This window comes from Crinia signifera, chromosome 6 (assembly GCF_055691185.1).
Source record: "Crinia signifera chromosome 6, ASM5569118v1, whole genome shotgun sequence".
Classification (NCBI taxonomy): domain Eukaryota; kingdom Metazoa; phylum Chordata; class Amphibia; order Anura; family Myobatrachidae; genus Crinia; species Crinia signifera.
In genome coordinates, this window is record NC_139222.1 from 171,273,536 (window position 1) to 171,292,003 (window position 18,468).

At 40.7% G+C, this 18,468-nt stretch overlaps 1 protein-coding gene across 5 annotated transcripts in view; it reads right to left on the reverse strand.

Moving 5' to 3' along the window:
- ARSG (arylsulfatase G) overlaps positions 1 to 18,468 on the reverse strand; it is an 85,573-nt gene that overhangs the window by 20,909 nt on the left and 46,196 nt on the right. For 4 of the 5 annotated variants that reach the window (XM_083148122.1, XM_083148119.1, XM_083148121.1 and 1 more), the window contains 6 exons: positions 17,485 to 17,591; positions 13,900 to 14,290; positions 12,331 to 12,518; positions 11,680 to 11,727; positions 10,589 to 10,703; positions 8,809 to 8,946 (listed from right to left, as the gene is read on the reverse strand). In XM_083148122.1, the coding sequence (XP_083004248.1) occupies positions 8,809 to 8,946; positions 10,589 to 10,703; positions 11,680 to 11,727; positions 12,331 to 12,518; positions 13,900 to 14,132 (722 nt within the window). In that variant the 5' untranslated portion in view covers positions 14,133 to 14,290; positions 17,485 to 17,591. Of the gene's footprint in view, positions 1 to 8,808; positions 8,947 to 10,588; positions 10,704 to 11,679; positions 11,728 to 12,330; positions 12,519 to 13,899; positions 14,291 to 16,262; positions 16,402 to 17,484; positions 17,592 to 18,468 lie in introns of those variants that run through there. The other variant, XM_083148123.1, reaches the window with a different exon arrangement.

An 18,468-nucleotide genomic window follows, 5' to 3' on the forward strand; every position in this document is an offset into this window, starting at 1 on the left:
CTATAAACACTTTCTCCCACTGGTTATCATCTAGGGAGATATCTAGGTCTTGTTCCCATTTAAGTTGAACATTAGTTTTGATTTTTCCCATTTTTATATCTATTAAGTTCCTGTACCAGAAGGTAATTCCTCCCGTCTGATTTCCACAATTCATCCTATTCACTACATTATTTGGTAATTGCTTCAGATCTCCTTCTATTGTTCGACACTGTCTCAGCCAGCTCCTGATCTGTAAATATTTGTAAAATTCTTTTGTCTGAATTTCCCATTTTTGTTGAATCTGCGTGAATGTTAATAATCCATGTTCTCCTAATATATTTTCTAATGTTTTTATGCCTCTAGAGGCCCATGTCTCGATATTTATATTCGGGACTATCTTTGACAAAGTCTGTAATTCCATATATTTTAGAGGTGTAGTGAATTTCGCATGCATATTCAAAAACACATCCCATACCTTGAAAGAGTCTTTAGTTGCTCTAAAGGTATCTCTGAAACTTAGTCTCATAGTTGGTGGGGTCCATACTAGGTCCCTAGTTTGGAACTTTCCCAGGGTACTATCTTCTAATTTTGCCCATGGTTTAAGTTTTTCTTTATTCATCATTTCTGGGAGTTGATTAAGTATGCATGCATACGGATATAGTTGTATATCTGGTAGAGCTACCCCCCCCCCCTTTATTTCAAGGTCTTATTAGATTTCTTTTGCAATTTTTGCCCTTTTATCTTGCCAGATATACCTATTCATTATTTTGTTAAATCTGTTTATCCAATATTTGGGGAGTAGTCTAGGGATTGCCCTAAACATATATAATATCCTAGGCAGAAAAAACATCTTTAAGGTTGCTATTCTACCCATCCATGAAAGTTCCTTGTATAGCCAGTCCTTTAAATTTTTTTCCAACTGTTTTAATAGTGGAGTATAATTGTATTCAATCAGGTCAGCCTTTCTATTAGTCAGGTTTACTCACAAATATTTTATTGTCTTTGTTTTCCATTTAAAAGTATACTTGTTTTTTAAATTCTCTATCTCAGCTAGGTTGATATTTATTGGTAGAATCTCTGTTTTGTTTTTGTTTAGTCTATAATAGGAAACTTTTGCATATTGATCTATAATTTGGAGGAGGTTGGGTAGGGAGGTTCGTGGTTTTTTAATAAATAATAGTACATCATCTGCGAATAATAATGTCTTGTGCTCTGTCCCATTAATTATCGGGGCTTCAATTTCTTGTGTATTTCTTATGCTTTCCGCAAAGGGTTCCATTGATAGAACAAAAATTATTGGTGACAATGGGCACCCTTGTCGGGTTCCATTTGTGATAGGAAACCTGTACGATAAGCAAGAGTTGTTAAATACATGTGCTCCCGGATCTGAATATAATGCCATTATGGCTTTTAGAATTGTTCCCATCATTCCAAATCTTTTTAATACTTCCTCCATGTATCCCCAATGAAGCCTATCAAAGGCTTTTTGTGCATCAAGCGACATTGGCCCTTATTCTAGTTCACTCTTTCTGACAAAATCTTTCTTAGATGGACAAAACCATGTGCACTGCAGGTGAGGCAGGTGTTACTTGTGCAGAGAGAGTTAGATTTGGGTGGGGTTTTACTTCAAAGTGAGATCTATATTGCAGTGTAAAAATAAAGCAGCCAGTATTTACCCTGCACAGAAACAAAATGACTCACCCAAATCTAATTCTCTCTGCACATGTTACATCTGCTCCCCTGCAGTGCACATGGTTTTGTCCATCTAAGAAAGATTTTGTCAGAAAGAGTGAACTAGAATAAGGGCCATTATTATTACAGGTTCTTCTTTCCTTATATGGTATTCTATGATATTTATTGCTCTTCGTACATTTTCTGTTCCCTGTCTGTTTTTTATAAATCCCACCTGATCTGGATTTATCAGAGCAGGTAGGATTTGCTTCAGACGGTTTGCTATAATTTTTGCGTATATTTTTATGTCTGTATTTAACAGAGCAATTGGTCTGTAGTTTTGCACATATTTTAGTTCCTTCCCTTCTTTAGGGATCGTCACTAACCTTGCCTCCAACATTTCTCTTGGGAATTTTTCTGTTTTTATAGCTTCTTCAAATGTAGATATTAGGATCTGTCCTAATTGTTTCTGGAAGGTTCTATAGAATTCATTGCTGAATCCATCGGGGCCCGTTGCTTTATTTAGTTTTAATGTTCTAATTGCTTCTAGCATTTCTTGATTAGTCAAAGGGCTGTTTAGTTTTGCTAATTGGTCTGAGTCTATTTTTGGGAGTTTTATTCTAGACAGAAATAGATTTATTTCCTCTTTTGTTGGTTGAGTTATTTCATTATCCATTTTAAGGTTGTATAAATTTTTGTAGTAGTCCGCGAAGATGTTCGTTATTTCCACCGGATTTATAATTTTGACTCCATTTTTATTATATATTTCCTTAATTTGTTTTCTCACATGTCTCCCTTTTATTTTATTTGCCAATAACCAGGAGGCTTTATTTCCTTCACAGTACAGTTTTTGTTGAAATTTTTCCATATTTCTCTTTATTTGTTTAATATTTTTATTTTCTATTTCTGCTCTTGTTTTATTTAGCTTTCTCAATATACTGTCACTTTGTGGGTTAGTTTTGTGCTCCTTTTCTAATTCTTTCAATTGTTCCTGTAATTGGAGCTGGGTTGTTTGCTCTTCTTTCATTATTCTGTTTTTAATCTGTATTATTTCCCCCCTCATCACTGCTTTTAGGGTACACCAAAAATTTAGCTGATTTGTTTCTTCCGGGCTATTTGTACTACAAAACTGTTCTATCTTTTCTTCTAACCGTTGCTTTACATCTGCTCTTTTCAACAGATAGTTGGATAGTGTCCAAATTTTATGTTTCTGTACTAGTTTATTGATCTCCCACTCCATCATTACTGGGGCGTGGTCCGACCAAGTCTTTGGTAAAATTTCAGCTTTTTTAATTTGTTGGAGTGTATTTTTGTCTGCTAATATCAGATCTATTCTAGAGTACGTTTTATGCATGTTCGAAAAAAAAGTATAGTCTCTTATTGTCGGGTTTTTCGCCCTCCATATATCATATAGTTCTGCTTCAAAGATGATTTTACCCATTTTTTTTGAGAATTCTATAATTTTTTGTGCATTTTTAATATTTTTAATTGTAGATTTATCCATGTGGGGGTCCATTGTGAAATTGAAGTCTCCCAACATTATTACTGTTTTCTTTGCTATCTGTTCTACTTGTTTCAATACTTTCTTCAGGAAATTATCTTGACCAGTATTAGGTGCATAAAGTGCTATAAATGTCACTTCTTGTCCTTCTATTTGCCCTTTTAGTATAATATACCTGCCTTGCTTATCTACTATTTGGGCTTCTAATTTAAAGTTTACATTTTTCCTAAAGAGGATTGCCACACCTCTTTTCTTACATATGTCACTTGAGAAAAAGGCCTTGTCATAGTTGTGGTCTCCCAGTTTAGGTGGATTAACTCTAGAGAAATGGGTCTCCTGGATTGCTGCTACATCTATTTTTTGTATATTCAAATATTGAAGGACTCTTTTCCTTTTTTGAGGGGAGTTGAGCCCTTTTGCGTTTATTGTTAGGATTCTAACCATTATCCCTTTCTTTTGCAATTGCTTCAGCTCCCTTTTCTTTCCCTTCCTTTTCCCATCTTGTCTTTCTTTCTTTCATTTTTGGTTCCGGAATTCCTGTTCTTACCATCCTTACTAAACACTTCACACAGCATTTTACAGTTTTACATACATCATATTTACATTCAAAAACATTCTTTGCTCTGTTGTTGTTTCGAGAGCTCATTTGGTCTCTATACATCGAGACACTAGATTTTTTTGGGGGGGGGGTTAGTGGTTCTGTCTAACCAACACCTTAATTTCTTATTTACATCTTTAATTTCAAATTTTATTTATTTCAGAATGTATCATACTCGTTTCCTCTCCAAATAGCCAGTTACTCAATAGGTAAATACAGCTTATTTCTTCCCTGCGATTTTACTTCTCTCTCTCGCCCACTCCCCCCCCCCCCCCAAAAGAAAGGAAGAGAAAAAAAAAAAAAAAAACACAAAAATATATACATACACATACATGTGTACGCATACATACACATACATGTTAGTACAAAAAAAAAAAAAATACAAATAATTATTTCCCATTTCTCCCCATCCCTCCCATATCCCTTTCCCACCCTCCCTCCCATCCCCTATAATGGGTTCCCTTATGTGCCGGATTTACTTTACTGGTTAAATATATGTGAGTGCATTCTCCTTCTCTACCTTTTATCCCTTCAACTATATTCATATTGTTGTGCTATCTTGTGTGTGTCTTGTACTTTTTATGTAAATTTATACTAATGCTGTGATATATTATTTATTGACTGCACCTTTAATATAACACATATAGCAGTATGGGAGAGAGTCTTTCTCATGTAAACAAAAAAGTTGAGAACACGTACTTTGGACTAATTAACATGATTAGTCAGTGTTATTGCCTAATTTGCTAGGTTTCAGGAATTGACCCTTGTAATGTAAATGTTCTTTAATAGCCATCTAGAGTACATCACAATTTCTATTACTCTGTATATTCCATGCAGTTTACTTATTCTCTTTGATTTACAAATTAATACTTATTGATATGAAGTAATTTAATTGAAAAGTTACATTATAACATGTTATAATGGGATAAGTGGAACACCAAGGTCCATCTAGAGTCTAGACCGTACTCCATGTACTGTAATCATCTGGCTCAGAAACAACAAAGTGTATCTGGAAAATAATTAGGAATGTTACATATTGTTCAGTGCTGTGTCTAGGCCTAAATGCCACCTGACTTCACACATGGAGGGGACATGGGGAAAGAACTCAAACTACTTTATAACATACTGTGTGGGATGACGGCGAAACTCAATTTTTTTTTAAAGGGGCAATCATTTGCAAGACATTGCTTTGCCTTGTAAAAGACTTCACCTTTAAAAAAAACCCTCTGCGTTTGTCCCTTCTGGACTTGTAACTTGGTGGGACTGCTATGCTATTACTGGTGCCCGTCCTTGTGTTTCCCTCCTATATCCCTATAGATTGTAAGCTTGCAGCAGGGCCATCCTACCTCCAAGTCTGTCTGTTGTTACCCAGTTTGTTTTATCACTGTCTACTATTGTAAAGCGCTATGGAATCTGCTGCGCTATATAAGAAACTGTTAATAAATAAATTAGTGTGCGTCAGGGTCTTTAAATGGATACAACATAACTATAAAAAGGTGTAGTGCTCTAAGGCTACTACCAGGACATTGACTATCCAGCATCTTACACCATTGGTAAACATAACCAGGACTTTTTTCCATCTTTATCAATGGGTGTTTAAGCGCTTGCTAAACATCTGTGTCTTTGTATGAAGTTAGCGGAGTTGTATATTGCTGTAAGTTGCAATGATCGTTTTGTGGAGTTTTTAAGTTTTTGAATAAATCCATTTTATGGAGCACACACCGTTGTTTGAGAGGTGTCTATTATACCAGCAGAATGACCGAGGAAACTGCTGTGAGGATCAGACGCTCTGTTTCTGTAAGTGTACGCAATGTAAGCAATGTTTGTATTATTGGAGGGATCCACATCACATAAAGAAACACTCAGATGTGAGCACCATACTGTACGAACTAGAGGAGGTGATCTTCAAGTACATACCATCTTATAAGGAGGGAAACTATGATCCGCCAATCTTACAGACTTTCCTCAAATTTCATTTATCATTGTATTATTTAGAATATATTACAGGTATGTTATTTTGTTTATTATTTATGTACATCTATAGTGGAGGAGAAAATACAGGGAATACCGTCTGGATTATCCTTATTGGATGATAATAGTGAGTATTGATATAGATTTTATACATTGATCACAAACTTCTATAACTATACTTTTTAAAGTTTGGCACCTTCTCCAGTGCTAGCTATTTACTTAATCATTTTCCAAGGAGGTCAGGGATTTTCATCTGCCACATTTCCATGCAATGGGGGAGCACATGGTTGTGTATATAAATATATACCCACCAGTAACTGGAAGGTTATAGTCAGTACTATTTTTCTGGAAAAATAGGTCCAGGAACTCTAGGTCTGGGGGTGGATCAATTAAATAAAAAAGAATATAGATAATAAAGAGAGGGAGGGAGAGATAGATGTATATATTGTATTTAGAAACAAAGGCACTCACCGGTGACTTTAAAATAAAACTTATCTTCTGGAAAGTAAATTTTTTGTTCCTGATGATGTCATATTTAATTAGAGGTTCAGGAACTGAGTTCCTGCTGAAAAATAGCACTGGTTATAGTTATTGTAAGGCTGCTCGGTTACATATGCAAGCATAGGTGAATCTAATGGGTGGTCGGGGGCAGAGGCGTACCTAGATATTCCTAGGCCCAGTAGCAAAATTTTTTAAGGATCCCCTTTTTAGCAACTGATGGTGATAAATGTATGTATGTAAAACATATTACTTAGACAGCAAATATGGGCCCCCTTCAGCTCTGGGCCCTATAGCAGCTGCACCCCTTGTATCTATGGTAGTTACGGCCCTGGTTGGGGGGTGCACCGGACCACCCATTGGACATACCCCCTGTCAGGAACAGAGTCCTTCCCCCGTGTGCTCCTGACCCTTCATTTCACCAGAATGTCTGCGCTGGTCCGGTGCTACCCGCTCAGTAGAGGATGCAGTGCAGAGAGGCGCTGGTCAGTAGAGGCGCTCTCCCTGCTCTACATCCCCTGCTGTCCTCTGTGGCTGCCAGCTGCCACTGTGTCTGTCACACTGCATGACAGGCAGTGACAGCGGCAGCACGAAGCTCCCTCCAGGCTCCCAACCCCCCCCGATTGGGTGCAGGGCAAGGCCCCCCTCCTCAAATGAGCTGGAGTCCTGCACTGCACTCAAGAATTCACATACAACATACTACTAGTAAGCGCAGCAGGCAGAGTGCGCCGGTGGCTGCCCTGCCCAGCACCTGCCTGCCCTGCTCACCCAGACCCTGCCGCCGCGAAACCGATGATGTCACAAGCGTCATGGTGACTCTCTTCTCCCTGGCCAAGTTGCTGCTGCTGCTGCTCGGGCCGGCTCCCAGGCAGCGCAGCAGAAATAAGGAAGACTCCTCCCAGACCAATCCTCCCTGGCTGCAGCAGCGTCATCATCCTTCCCAAGCGCTGGCTGTAGCCTGGAGGTTTTCTACTGCCGTGCCGCCCTGCTGTGTTGAATATATATCTCTCCCAAGGTGTTTTTTTTTTTTATAAAGATAAATAATGATGGTAATAAACATGGGGTTTGGGGGATTGGTGGGGCCCTGGGGAGGGGGTGGGGGGGGAGGTGAATCTCTCTTAATTGTGTCTTATATAGCGCAGCAGATTCCGTTACAGTGTCTTCTATAGCGCAGCAGATTCTGTTACAGTGTCTTATATATTTCAAATCTAATATGTTGGCCACACCCCCAATTCATTACCGGTGGGGGGTTTGGGCGCGAAATATGCCCTTGCTCCGGGCACCATGGTACCTAGCTACACCACTGCCCTGTTTGGTGAAAAATACTTGGATCTGCTCCTATTTGTGCCACCAGAGATGGTAATATGGAAGAAAGGTCCAGTCAGATAACAGAGATTTGTACACTTTCCATGAAGGTAGAAACTTTTTGAGGTGGGTATAATTGCAGATGCAGTTCACCAATGTAGTTCACCTGGGAATTTTTATATATCGTGTTCGGATTGCATTACAGCTATATCCTCCTTTGCTGGTGAAGATAGGGAAAGTGTCCACTGTAAATCTTGGTATTGTAGAAAAGTCCTCCAATAAAGCGGCTAGTTTGATCTCAAATAAAGTGCAAATGCGTAAAGTGCCAGTTGGGGGCAGGTAGGTAAGCAGCCTCTGGCGCGTTTCGCTGTCACCAGGGGACAGCTTTTTCAAAGGTATGAGGCTGCTGGTCTATTGAGGGTTTACACATGCCAGTATTGTATTAGAAGAACTAGTGTACCTGTGTAACTTAAATCATCTCATTGGTTTTTAAGCACATAATAATAAATAAAGAGCAATAGAAGGCAACAAACTACAAAGGCATATTAAAATTATAGCTGCATAGCAAAAACAGTAAAAAATAAACATTTTGATTCTCAAAGTTCAATCAAAACCTCTGTAATGCAATTTGAACAGGATATATAAAATCCCCAGGTGAACTACATTGGTGAACTGAATTGGTAATTATACCCACCTCAAAATGTTTCTAACTTTATGGAAAGTGTACAAATCTCTGTTATCTGACTGGTCCTTTCTTACATATTACCATCTCTGGCGGCACAAATAGGAGCAGATACAAGTATATTTCCCCAAACAGTGGCCATAAGGGCAGTGCACATGTTTTTAATATATTTGTTTATCTGTTTATCATTGTATGTGTACCATTAAAGGTTATTTTTATTCTAAAACTCCTCATTGGTTCTAGTGCTACTTTATCTCTCTTTTTCCAGTGTGTGCAAGACCTTGGTAAGATACATTCATATGGCCATACACAGGTCAATTCTACAGCTTGATGTGAGCAAATGTATCATACCCAATTTGACCAAACACGAGTCGCAAATTAGGTAAAATCCCACCACTTTGTTTATAGCATTACTGGGTCTTATTAGTGCTTTTGGGAGACGTTAGCACATAGGCAGGTATCTTGCAGTTACATTTGCCAACATGCACAACAACAAAAAAAAATCTGCACATATTATTGTGCACCACAGTAATTTCTGTATAACTTGCTGCAATAAGGCTTGCCCACGCGCATTGTATCCATGATTACGCAGACATCTCTGACCTGGCATTCTTGATGAAGGTGACCGCCTTGTCAGCATAACTTGCAGTTAGACTGGTTAGGTTTACTGGCTGCTCCATGATCACAGAATTCTCCATAAGGGGTAGTGCTAGCCTGGTGTAGCATCCTCCTGCAGACCAACTGACAATACATGGCCAGGGTGGTTACCATGCTGCAAAAATACATTTTAAACAGAAGAAATCCCCACACTTTCCCAAGTTTATAGGACAGCACGGATGGTGTAATGGTTAGCGTTACAGCCCCAATTAGCTGAGGACATGGGTTCGATTCCCACCATGACCTTATATGTGCGGAGTTTGTATATTCTCCCCTTGCTTGCGTGGGTTTACGCCAGGTATTTTGGTTTCATGTGTACATGTGGTAGGGAATATAGATTGTAAACTCCTCTGGCGCAGGGACCGATGTGACTGTTCAAATATTTATTTGCACTGTGGAATATGTGTGCGCTATATAAATAACTAATAATTAAATAGCATGATATGTACTAAAACATCACTATTTACTGAATCTATCATGTGATACAATCTTTATTAGTACTCTATTTCTATAGCATATAATATGCAACAATTTTCAGGTAATTTGGATTGTGTATGTATTTTTTGTCTTTTTCCAGCAAAATAGGCACTGTACCATGCTTGTGAACACAAAAGACTTCTTACAAAGGTGGAATGTAGGAGGAAAATACAGGAATGTGTAGGCAGGGCACAGTAAGTGCACGTTCATATAATGTTATCAAACAGACTAGAACAAAGAATATCACTTGCATCTATCAGAAGGAATATGATGTACACCTGTCAGGAGGAGCGCCATCACATGCACCCGAGGAGCACCATCACATGCACCTGTCAGGAGGAGCGTCATCGCATGCACCTGTCAGGAGGAGCGTCATCGCATGCACCCGTCAGGAGGAGCGTCATCACTTGCACCAGTCAAGTTAAGCATAGTCACATGCACGTGTCAGGAGGAGTATCATCACCAGTACTGGTTAAGTTGATCATCATCATTTGCACCTATTAGATGGAGAGTCATCACTTGCACCTGTCAGGTGGAGCGTCATCACTCGCACCTGTAAGATGAAGCGACATCACTTGCACCGGTCAGGTGGAATGTCATCTCTTGTACCGGTCAGGTGTAGTATCACTTGTAGGTGCTTGACCCCTGGTGTAAATTACACATTAATGATAATGACAACTGGCATCCTTTTGTGATTGGCAGATTTAATCTTGAACCAAACCACAGCATGACTCTCACTAGCGATATCCTTAGTCATCCTGCATACATATAAAATGCATAGGGGGAGGGGCCCTAAACTGCACACCCTGGACATAAGAGGTGCTACCTGCTGAGACCTGTAGTGCAGCAAGCAGGAGGAGGAGTTTGCAGGTGCACACTAAATATAAATGCTAGACCTTTTAATATCATTGCTATATTGCATTTCTGAGGTTCTTAGCATAATGATGGCCATTATTATGGGCTTGTCCACCGCGTCCAGGTTACCTCAATAGGACAAGTCCCTAACACTACTCTGAGACAGGTCCAGGGCACAGGACCCCCCAGGCCAGCCCAGCAGAGCCACCCCATGGCATCACATTGGTGTGAAATTAAAGTGATAGTAAAGGGATAAGAGAAATTATATGTGATAAGACTTACCTAAGTAAGAGGTAATAAATGTGAAGGGGGGGTCATCACCCATAAAATGGGCTGATTGTGGTACTGACACTGCAGATAAGATATACCTAGCTGTACAAATTCCTTTATATACCTTTGGGGATTCTCAGAATGTCGGGGGCATGGTGGACATGGGGGCAGGTTGTATCCTGGCGTATATGTACAGCCCATGTCATTACTGTACGGAATTCCATAGTAGTAATCAAAACCTGAAAAGAGGGAAGGCAAATTAGTTATTGACTTGACTGGATACATCATATATGGCAGTTAAATGTTATTTACTCAATGGCCAGCATTCAATAAAATTTTTAACTATGTTTAGGATTCGCTGCACATTCACCGGCATCCGGAACGCTGGAGCATTTGCTGCCAGCCCTCCCTCTCCCCCTATTCAACGCGTCAGGGGCTTGCTGCCCCTGATGGCGAATTTAAACCCCCCCTGGCGAATGCCGCAGGGAGCCTGGCGGACTGCGGAAGGCAGGGAGATGGAAGCCTCCCTGCCTGCGTCGGATGCTGTGTGGGGGAGAAGGAGGGATGGCGGGGACACAGGCAGCAGAAGCTGCCGCACCGGGAGACTGGGCAGGCGGGAAGCTGCTGGGAGTGCTGCGCTGGTCCCGCTCGTGCATATGTAATGAACGGGACCCAGTGCAGTGAATATCTAATGAGCTGCTCCCCGCCCCCCTGCTGACGTCATGTGAATTTTTTTTTACAAAAATTAAATATATATTCATGTGCTGCAAGCACATGAATACAAATAGCATGTCCCTTCAAATAATAAAATTACTGTTTTTTTACACCAAAAAAGAAACACCCTTTATTTTAAAAGATCACATTCCAGTTCACCTTAAAAAGATGTCGAATGCAAAACGGTGAATCACCACGAAAATCATACTGAAAGCAGTTCTCCATCCTAGCATTGAATACACTCTCGGCGAATCACAGTGAAAACCCCATTGAAATACACCAGCAAATTGCAGCGATCATGAAACGGAGAACTGGCCGGCATTCACTGTTTGCTTTTGTCGAACAGTGAACCCTGAATAGGGTGAATCAGATTTTCAGTGAAAAGATTCACCGTAGAGAGTGAAAACAGCCAGAATTACCGAAGAAAAACCCCGGTGAATCCAGAGCATTGAATACTGCCCCATGGGTTCCCAAAATCAGATTCAAATCAGCCCTACTTACCACGCCAGTTAGGGTGATAACGTCTATGGTGACCAAGATGCCATTTACCTGGGAAAAACAAAGCAAAACATAAGCGTTGTTGCAAAGAGAATGTTGCCAGAAGAAGATAAAACTGTATTGAGTTTGTATAAGACTTAAACTGATACCCATCCCCTAAAATCTGCACAAGGCATTTATTATATGTACTAGTTAAAAGCTTGTCAAAATGACAGCTTCTGCAATGTACTTTCACTTTGAGCTGTGCAAGCGTTTAGTCACAAACTCTCCACACCTCCCCCATTCCCTATCTGCTCCTATCTTCACAGCTCCCTCTCTCTATATCCAGCAGGTTTGAAACATCAGTGTCCCTGCAAAAATTGCTTTCTCTTTCTGTTTGGCATCTTTCAGCACACAAAGGAGTACTTGGGTCTGTTGAGTGGCCTCTAGTGGTCACTGGCGGTTCTTCACCTCATAGAGATGAGGCGTAGTTAGCCAGATAGATAGATATGGGAACCCTGACAAGGACTAATGACAGGAAACATAATACAAGATACTCCTAAAGCATTCTATAATGAGCCAAGTGAACAATTAAGCAAAAACCAAGATACAGTAAGGAACACTAAAAACTCATATGAACAGAATTCCCAATATAGAAATATAGGAGTTAAATACCTATGAGACCGGTGATGTATCCAGATTGCTTTAAAACATCTGCTAAAGTTGTCTCATTCAGTGGTAGACCACCAATCGACTTGGGCGCAAAGTTGTGTGTGACTCCATTGCGTATTCCAAGTCTTCCGGTGAGCAGTGATGCTCTGGATGGGGAACAAGTGGAAGCCGCAGAGTGGAAATCATCAAGTCTACAACAAACAAGCAGCAGGGTTTTAGATTAATCACATAGACACTGCTGTAGAAACCTTTAAACTAGTTGGTCAATGACCATTTCCAGTGCATAAAGATAAATGCAGTCTTCATAAGGAGTGGTTCTTCACACTCAAACCAGCATGAAATTTGTGTGTGAGGATCAATTAGCTGTGGTCGCCTCTAGCACAGGAGGGGGGAGCTGGGAACATTTTGAACCCCCTGGTTTTGGCACTTCCACAAAACAGCCAGATTAGCGGCTGGCAGTGGCAGATCACAAGATAAAAGATTTCCTAGAACCATCTTGAGAACAGTTTGCTTTATCCACAGCTCATCTGTCAGGAAATATCAGCTATAAAAACAGCTCTGCGGCTCCCCAGAGGGAAAAACAACAGAGATATCAAGTTCTATACAAATAAACTACAGTCTACACTAATATTCCAGGCTTAGATTGCACAATTTATATATTTCTATGCAGTATACATTTTATACAGGAAAATAAAAAAACAAATATTTGTGTAACCTAGAGAGGCATTGTTTACCTGAAATGGTTTATTTAACCAATAAATATGGCTAAAGAAAACAAATCTGTTAAAACAAAAAGGTACATGTGTAGTTTCACTGCGGCAGTTATGTAGTTAGCATAGCGTCCCTGTCAGAATCAGTGTAGTGTTCCCGTGGCCAGCGTAGTCAGCATCCCTGACAGTATCAGCATAGTGTTCCCACCCTTTCGCGGCTAGCCGGAGCTTACGTAGTTAGCATACTCAGTCAGAGCTTATTACATTGTGTGGGAACCACATACCTCCCAACATGACCCTCTCCAGGAGGGACACATTGCTCTGCTCCTGCACTTCCCTCTTAATATACGATTGCCATCAGCTGTGGTGAAACACCTTTCTTATCAATTAACCTGTACAACACAGGTGAAGGTAATCATATACATTAAGAGGGAAGTCCAGAAGAAGAGCATTGTGTCTCTGCCTGACATGACCGGTGTGAATGTGTTCCTGAAACCCCCACTATCCATGCCAGCCCGATTCGGCCTCGGTGGCTTACTGCGCTCTCCACACTTTATAAGATCAACTCCACTCCGACGTGGATAGTGGGGGTATGAATAGGTCTGCTCGCCACACTTTGGGCTGGCGTGGATAGTGGGGGTAACATGGAGCACTGGCAAAAGTGTCCTTTATTGTGCATGAGATGCACTTGTGCACCGCACCCCCCCCCTTTTGTGCAGGAGACACATGCGCTACCAAACCCCTAACCCTGTCCGTCTCCCTGAAGCGGACACAGGCAGGGTTGCCGTACCCTAAACATTATTATCAGACCACCTGACACCCAAACAATGTGCTTAAGCTATTTTAAATAAGGAACAATTACCTTAAACCATTGGAAGCCATTTTGTCCAGGTTGGGGGTATTAGTGGTCTGTGCAGCCATGTTTGCACCAATGTCCCCCCAACCAATGTCATCTGCTAAAATAACAATAAAGTTTGGCTTTTTGGAATTTCTCTTTATCAAACAGGAACTGGAATCTGAAAGCCACATATGAAGGACACAACAAAGAAGAACTGTGCACACAAAAGGCTTCATTATGGCGTAGAGCGGAATCATCGCCCTCAGACTGCAGTTGCAACTGAGCGTTGACAGATCATAAGGTTCAAGAAAGGCTTCAAAATAGTGAAGAGTAAGCGCATTATCCCCTCAGTCTGGCAGTGACTGGACAGTGAGAAATCATCCAAACTGCACAATGAACATTACCGCTTCAGTGCCTGGAAAACAAAACAAAAACAAACCCCATTTGTTAGTACTACAGAGGATGAACACATTATATGGGGTATTTAGCTCACAGGGTGGGTTAGCTAGCCTACAAAGGTGGATTCAGTGCAGTGTCTAAATGTCCCCCATACACTATGCGATAATGGCATGATTTCATCCCATTTCGACGGATCGGCCTGATATATCAGATGAAGACTGGCCAAATCGACGTGTTTGACATTAGATCGGATCTGATGCGCATTCCCGGGCGCATCAGATTGGAGCCTGTGATACTACAAGCAGCACATGGGATAAATAGTAATCGGACCTATCAGCAGCACATCGAGGATGCTTTGTAGCATCTGCAATGTAAAGTATCTCATCCCATTTCCCTTGCTCTCCCCCTGCAGCTTGACAGAAGTCCTTTTACGTGTAATAAATCTCAAGTGACAAATTACACATCAAGTGCCAAATCGTATGGAAGTCCGACAAGTCAGACCAATGTATGGGCACCTTAACAGCTAAATTAGGATCTACAGACAGACTCCATATGCAATTTTCTCTATAAACAGTTGAACATACTTTGCCTACACTCACCACCTTGATGAACATTCCAATACAGTATGCATTCATATTTCCTTAAGCTGCTGTAATCCATGTTTACTGCGTAGACTCTTTGCTCACATTCCCCAACAATTGTAATGATTAAGGATAAATAGGTCATTAGATTTGTGTATTTGGTGTCTAAGGGCGTATTCAATCTCTGCCGATATTCCACACAGCGGAAATATCGGCCACGCTTTGGGCTCGGTAGCTCGCCTCACTTTATAAAATCAACTCCACGCCGACGTGGATAGTGGGGGTATGAACAGGTCGGGAGGACGCGCAACGTATCCGCTCGCCACGCTTCAGGCTGGCGTGGATAGTGGGGGTTTGAAAATGCTTCCTTTATTGTGCATAGGACGCACTTGTGCCAGCAAACCCCCTTTATGCATGAGGTGCACGTGCCAATAACCTGCATCTCAGACAGCTGGGAGCGGCTCTCCGCCGGCGCAGGGGATATGGCGGTTACCAGCGCTGTGTGAGAGGCGCTCACTAGGCTTGGCATGGACTCCAGGGACAGAGCCGGGCTGCCGCTGAGTCACTACGCTAATCAGTCCCTTCACTGGCGCTAGAAAGGATAAATAATAATATGCAAAAATACTTATTATTCCCCTCACAGGTCTTCTCAGATAGGATACCTCCTGTGCCCTCCAACCATTCGACGATGGATTAAATTATGTGGGGAAATTAACAGGAAAAGAGGGTACAAAGTGTAATCTAATACAAAATCAATGAATATTGTATTATACTGGAATTCACTTTGTACCCTCTTTTCCATCGTCGTATGGTTGGGGCACAGGCGGTATCCTATCTGAGAAGTTCTGTGAGGGGAATGATAAGTATTTTTGCATATTATTATTTATCCTTTCTAGCGTCGGTGAAGGGACTTTTCTAATTATTTATAACTCTCACCAGTAACCGTTTAAAGTATAAAATAATTGTTATTCTATGATTTTAATGATGAATAGCATCTTTAGGTATTTATTATTATTTTTGTTTAACACAAATTCTCCACAGCCTGGGAAAGGCAATGGAGTCCTTGCTACAATCAGTGATGTCTGCCTGCATTCTCTGTGTCATATTGAAGGACAGTACTCAGGGTTCCTAACAAGGCTGTCACATCAGAGCCAAAATCAACATAAGCTGCGCCAAAACACCCATAGGAAACTTCCTTCCATCCCCAGTAACTGTAAGGAGTATTATTTTTAGCCATAATCCCCGTTGCATTGCACCTTCATGGTTTCACGCTATTCACAGCAAACTGCACTTCAATGGAAGAACACACAAAAATCAGACCCATTTTTCACATAGCAGACAAGGAAAGAGTCAATTAAAATAATACTGAGAAAAACTGTGAACATTATATAAAATGGATGCACTTACCATCCCAGCAGTTGGAATATCGATGGTGAAATCCCTACACTGGAAGACTGGTGCAAGAAATTTGAACTCACAATGCTGGAAACCCGAATGTCCACATCCAGAACGTATGTTAGGGCTGGCTAGGGTAATGCTGTGTGTGTGTGTGGGTGTGTGTGTGTGTGTGTGTGTGTGTGTGTGTGTGGGGGGGGGGGGGGTGTGAAGCCAGATGCAGCCTGCGACATCATTAGCTACAATTAGAGGCCGTATTTACAGTCTATGCTAGTTCCCAGCCTATCAAAATGATGGAACAGCATAACTCTAGTGTCAGAATCCTAACAGAGGGACACTTGGGCGCTATCTAGTGGCCACCGGTGTACAAAACACTTAAATCCCCCCCTTTAGAGGCCTATTACACAGCAGAAAACATTCCCATGTAGATTCAGGAAATGTTCGAAGCAGACACTGTGACAATGTGAGAAGCCATGAGAAATACGTTTTCCCTGCCCTGAAATTTCCATGACCAATCTCTGCAAACCTCACATTTCATGAGAATGACATCCTGGAACAGGAAATGGCCTCAGATCAGAGAGCCACATTCATGTGACAGTTAGTACATACGATATGGTAGAGCCCAAACAAATTAAGCCACATTACATTTTCTAACTTTTAAAAACATAGCCCAGATAGAAGACTAGAGGAGTATGGGGATACATTATCTGCTCACACCTAGCAGGGAATTAGCTGTTCAGAACAGGCTGATCCTTGGTGAGACAGGACGCCAGAACCTGCCAATGCAAAAGAGGCCAGTTCAGTTATTATGTGGGAGACTTAAGGCACCAGATGTGTCGCAAGCTGATAAAATCTATTATACATGCTAATGGGATATATGTGCCTACAGAACACATCGGCTCCGTTGTAAGGTGACACCAGGTGGATGAAGAATATTTTATTTAGAACGTTTCTATGCAAAAATAGTTCTTGGTCCAGGTGCAATGAGAGAGACTCAATATGCTTAAAGTCATGAAAACAGCTTTGCTCATAATATAATGGAAGGACATTTAGAGAAACACCACCTGGAGCCTGAAACTTGTGAGTTACTTGCAGTCCCTGCAATTGTGCTATAAGTGTATAGTAATATGTATGTGCAAGTCACGTTATAAGTAATGATACGATACAGGAAGATTCAATTATCTGCAATTACCACTTGGGGTCTTGCGTAGCAGTGTCCAATACATCTACTAACCTTCATGTTGGCTTACAATACTCCGTTTGTATAATGAGCAGCGTGTCAGCTAGTCAGGAGGCAGGGGGATTTTTCCCCAAATCTTCATCTGATTTTGTGGACCATACCTTAAAATTATAAATAAATGTTTTGTCAACTCTATTGTAGCCACATTCTCACAACTTCATTAAATACAGATAAAACAGCTAGTAGGAAAGAAAAAAACACAGACATTACTGTAAATAAAACAATTTGAAAGAAAAAAAAAATTGCATTGTTTTTTTTTTTAATTATTATTATTATCATTCTAAGCCCTGCTTTAAAAATAGTCAGTCAGTGTTTAAAACAAGCTTGAAGACCAGAGGGCAAGTGTATTATGGTCCGAGTTGCAACACTTGAGGGACTTTGGGCGAAAATGCCTTCGGGGGTCAGCGAGTACCTCATCCGTCTGTACATGTACAGACGAGGGAGGGAGTCTTTAACGATATTGAGTGTACACACTAGACAAGTTAGTAAAATATATCGCTCAGAATGGACCTTCTGAGCGATATCTTTTACTATATGGTCTATTGTTTATGGGACTTAAGGGATACAAATACTAAAGCATCTAAAAATTAAAAAAGAGGTGATGTTGCCCACAGCAACCAGAGTCTGTCTATCATTTCTAGAATGCAACAGATAAAGGATACATGGAATCTTATTGGTTGCTATGGGCAAAACCACCTTTTTATTTGTAGAAGGTTTCGTAAATTTACCCATAAGATCACATGACTCATGATTTAGCACATGTAGACACTCAATCACTTATGCAGGTAAACATTCAATCACAGGAAGCATAGTACAGTATGGGACACTCAATCACATGATACAAAGAGCATGCCATGGTAAACATGCTGCAGAATAGATTCAAACGTCAAAAGAGGACACATGTTTGAACTTGGTAACAATATAATGATACAGTAAAAAAAAGCAGGCATTTTAAAAACGGTACATTATGTCACATGA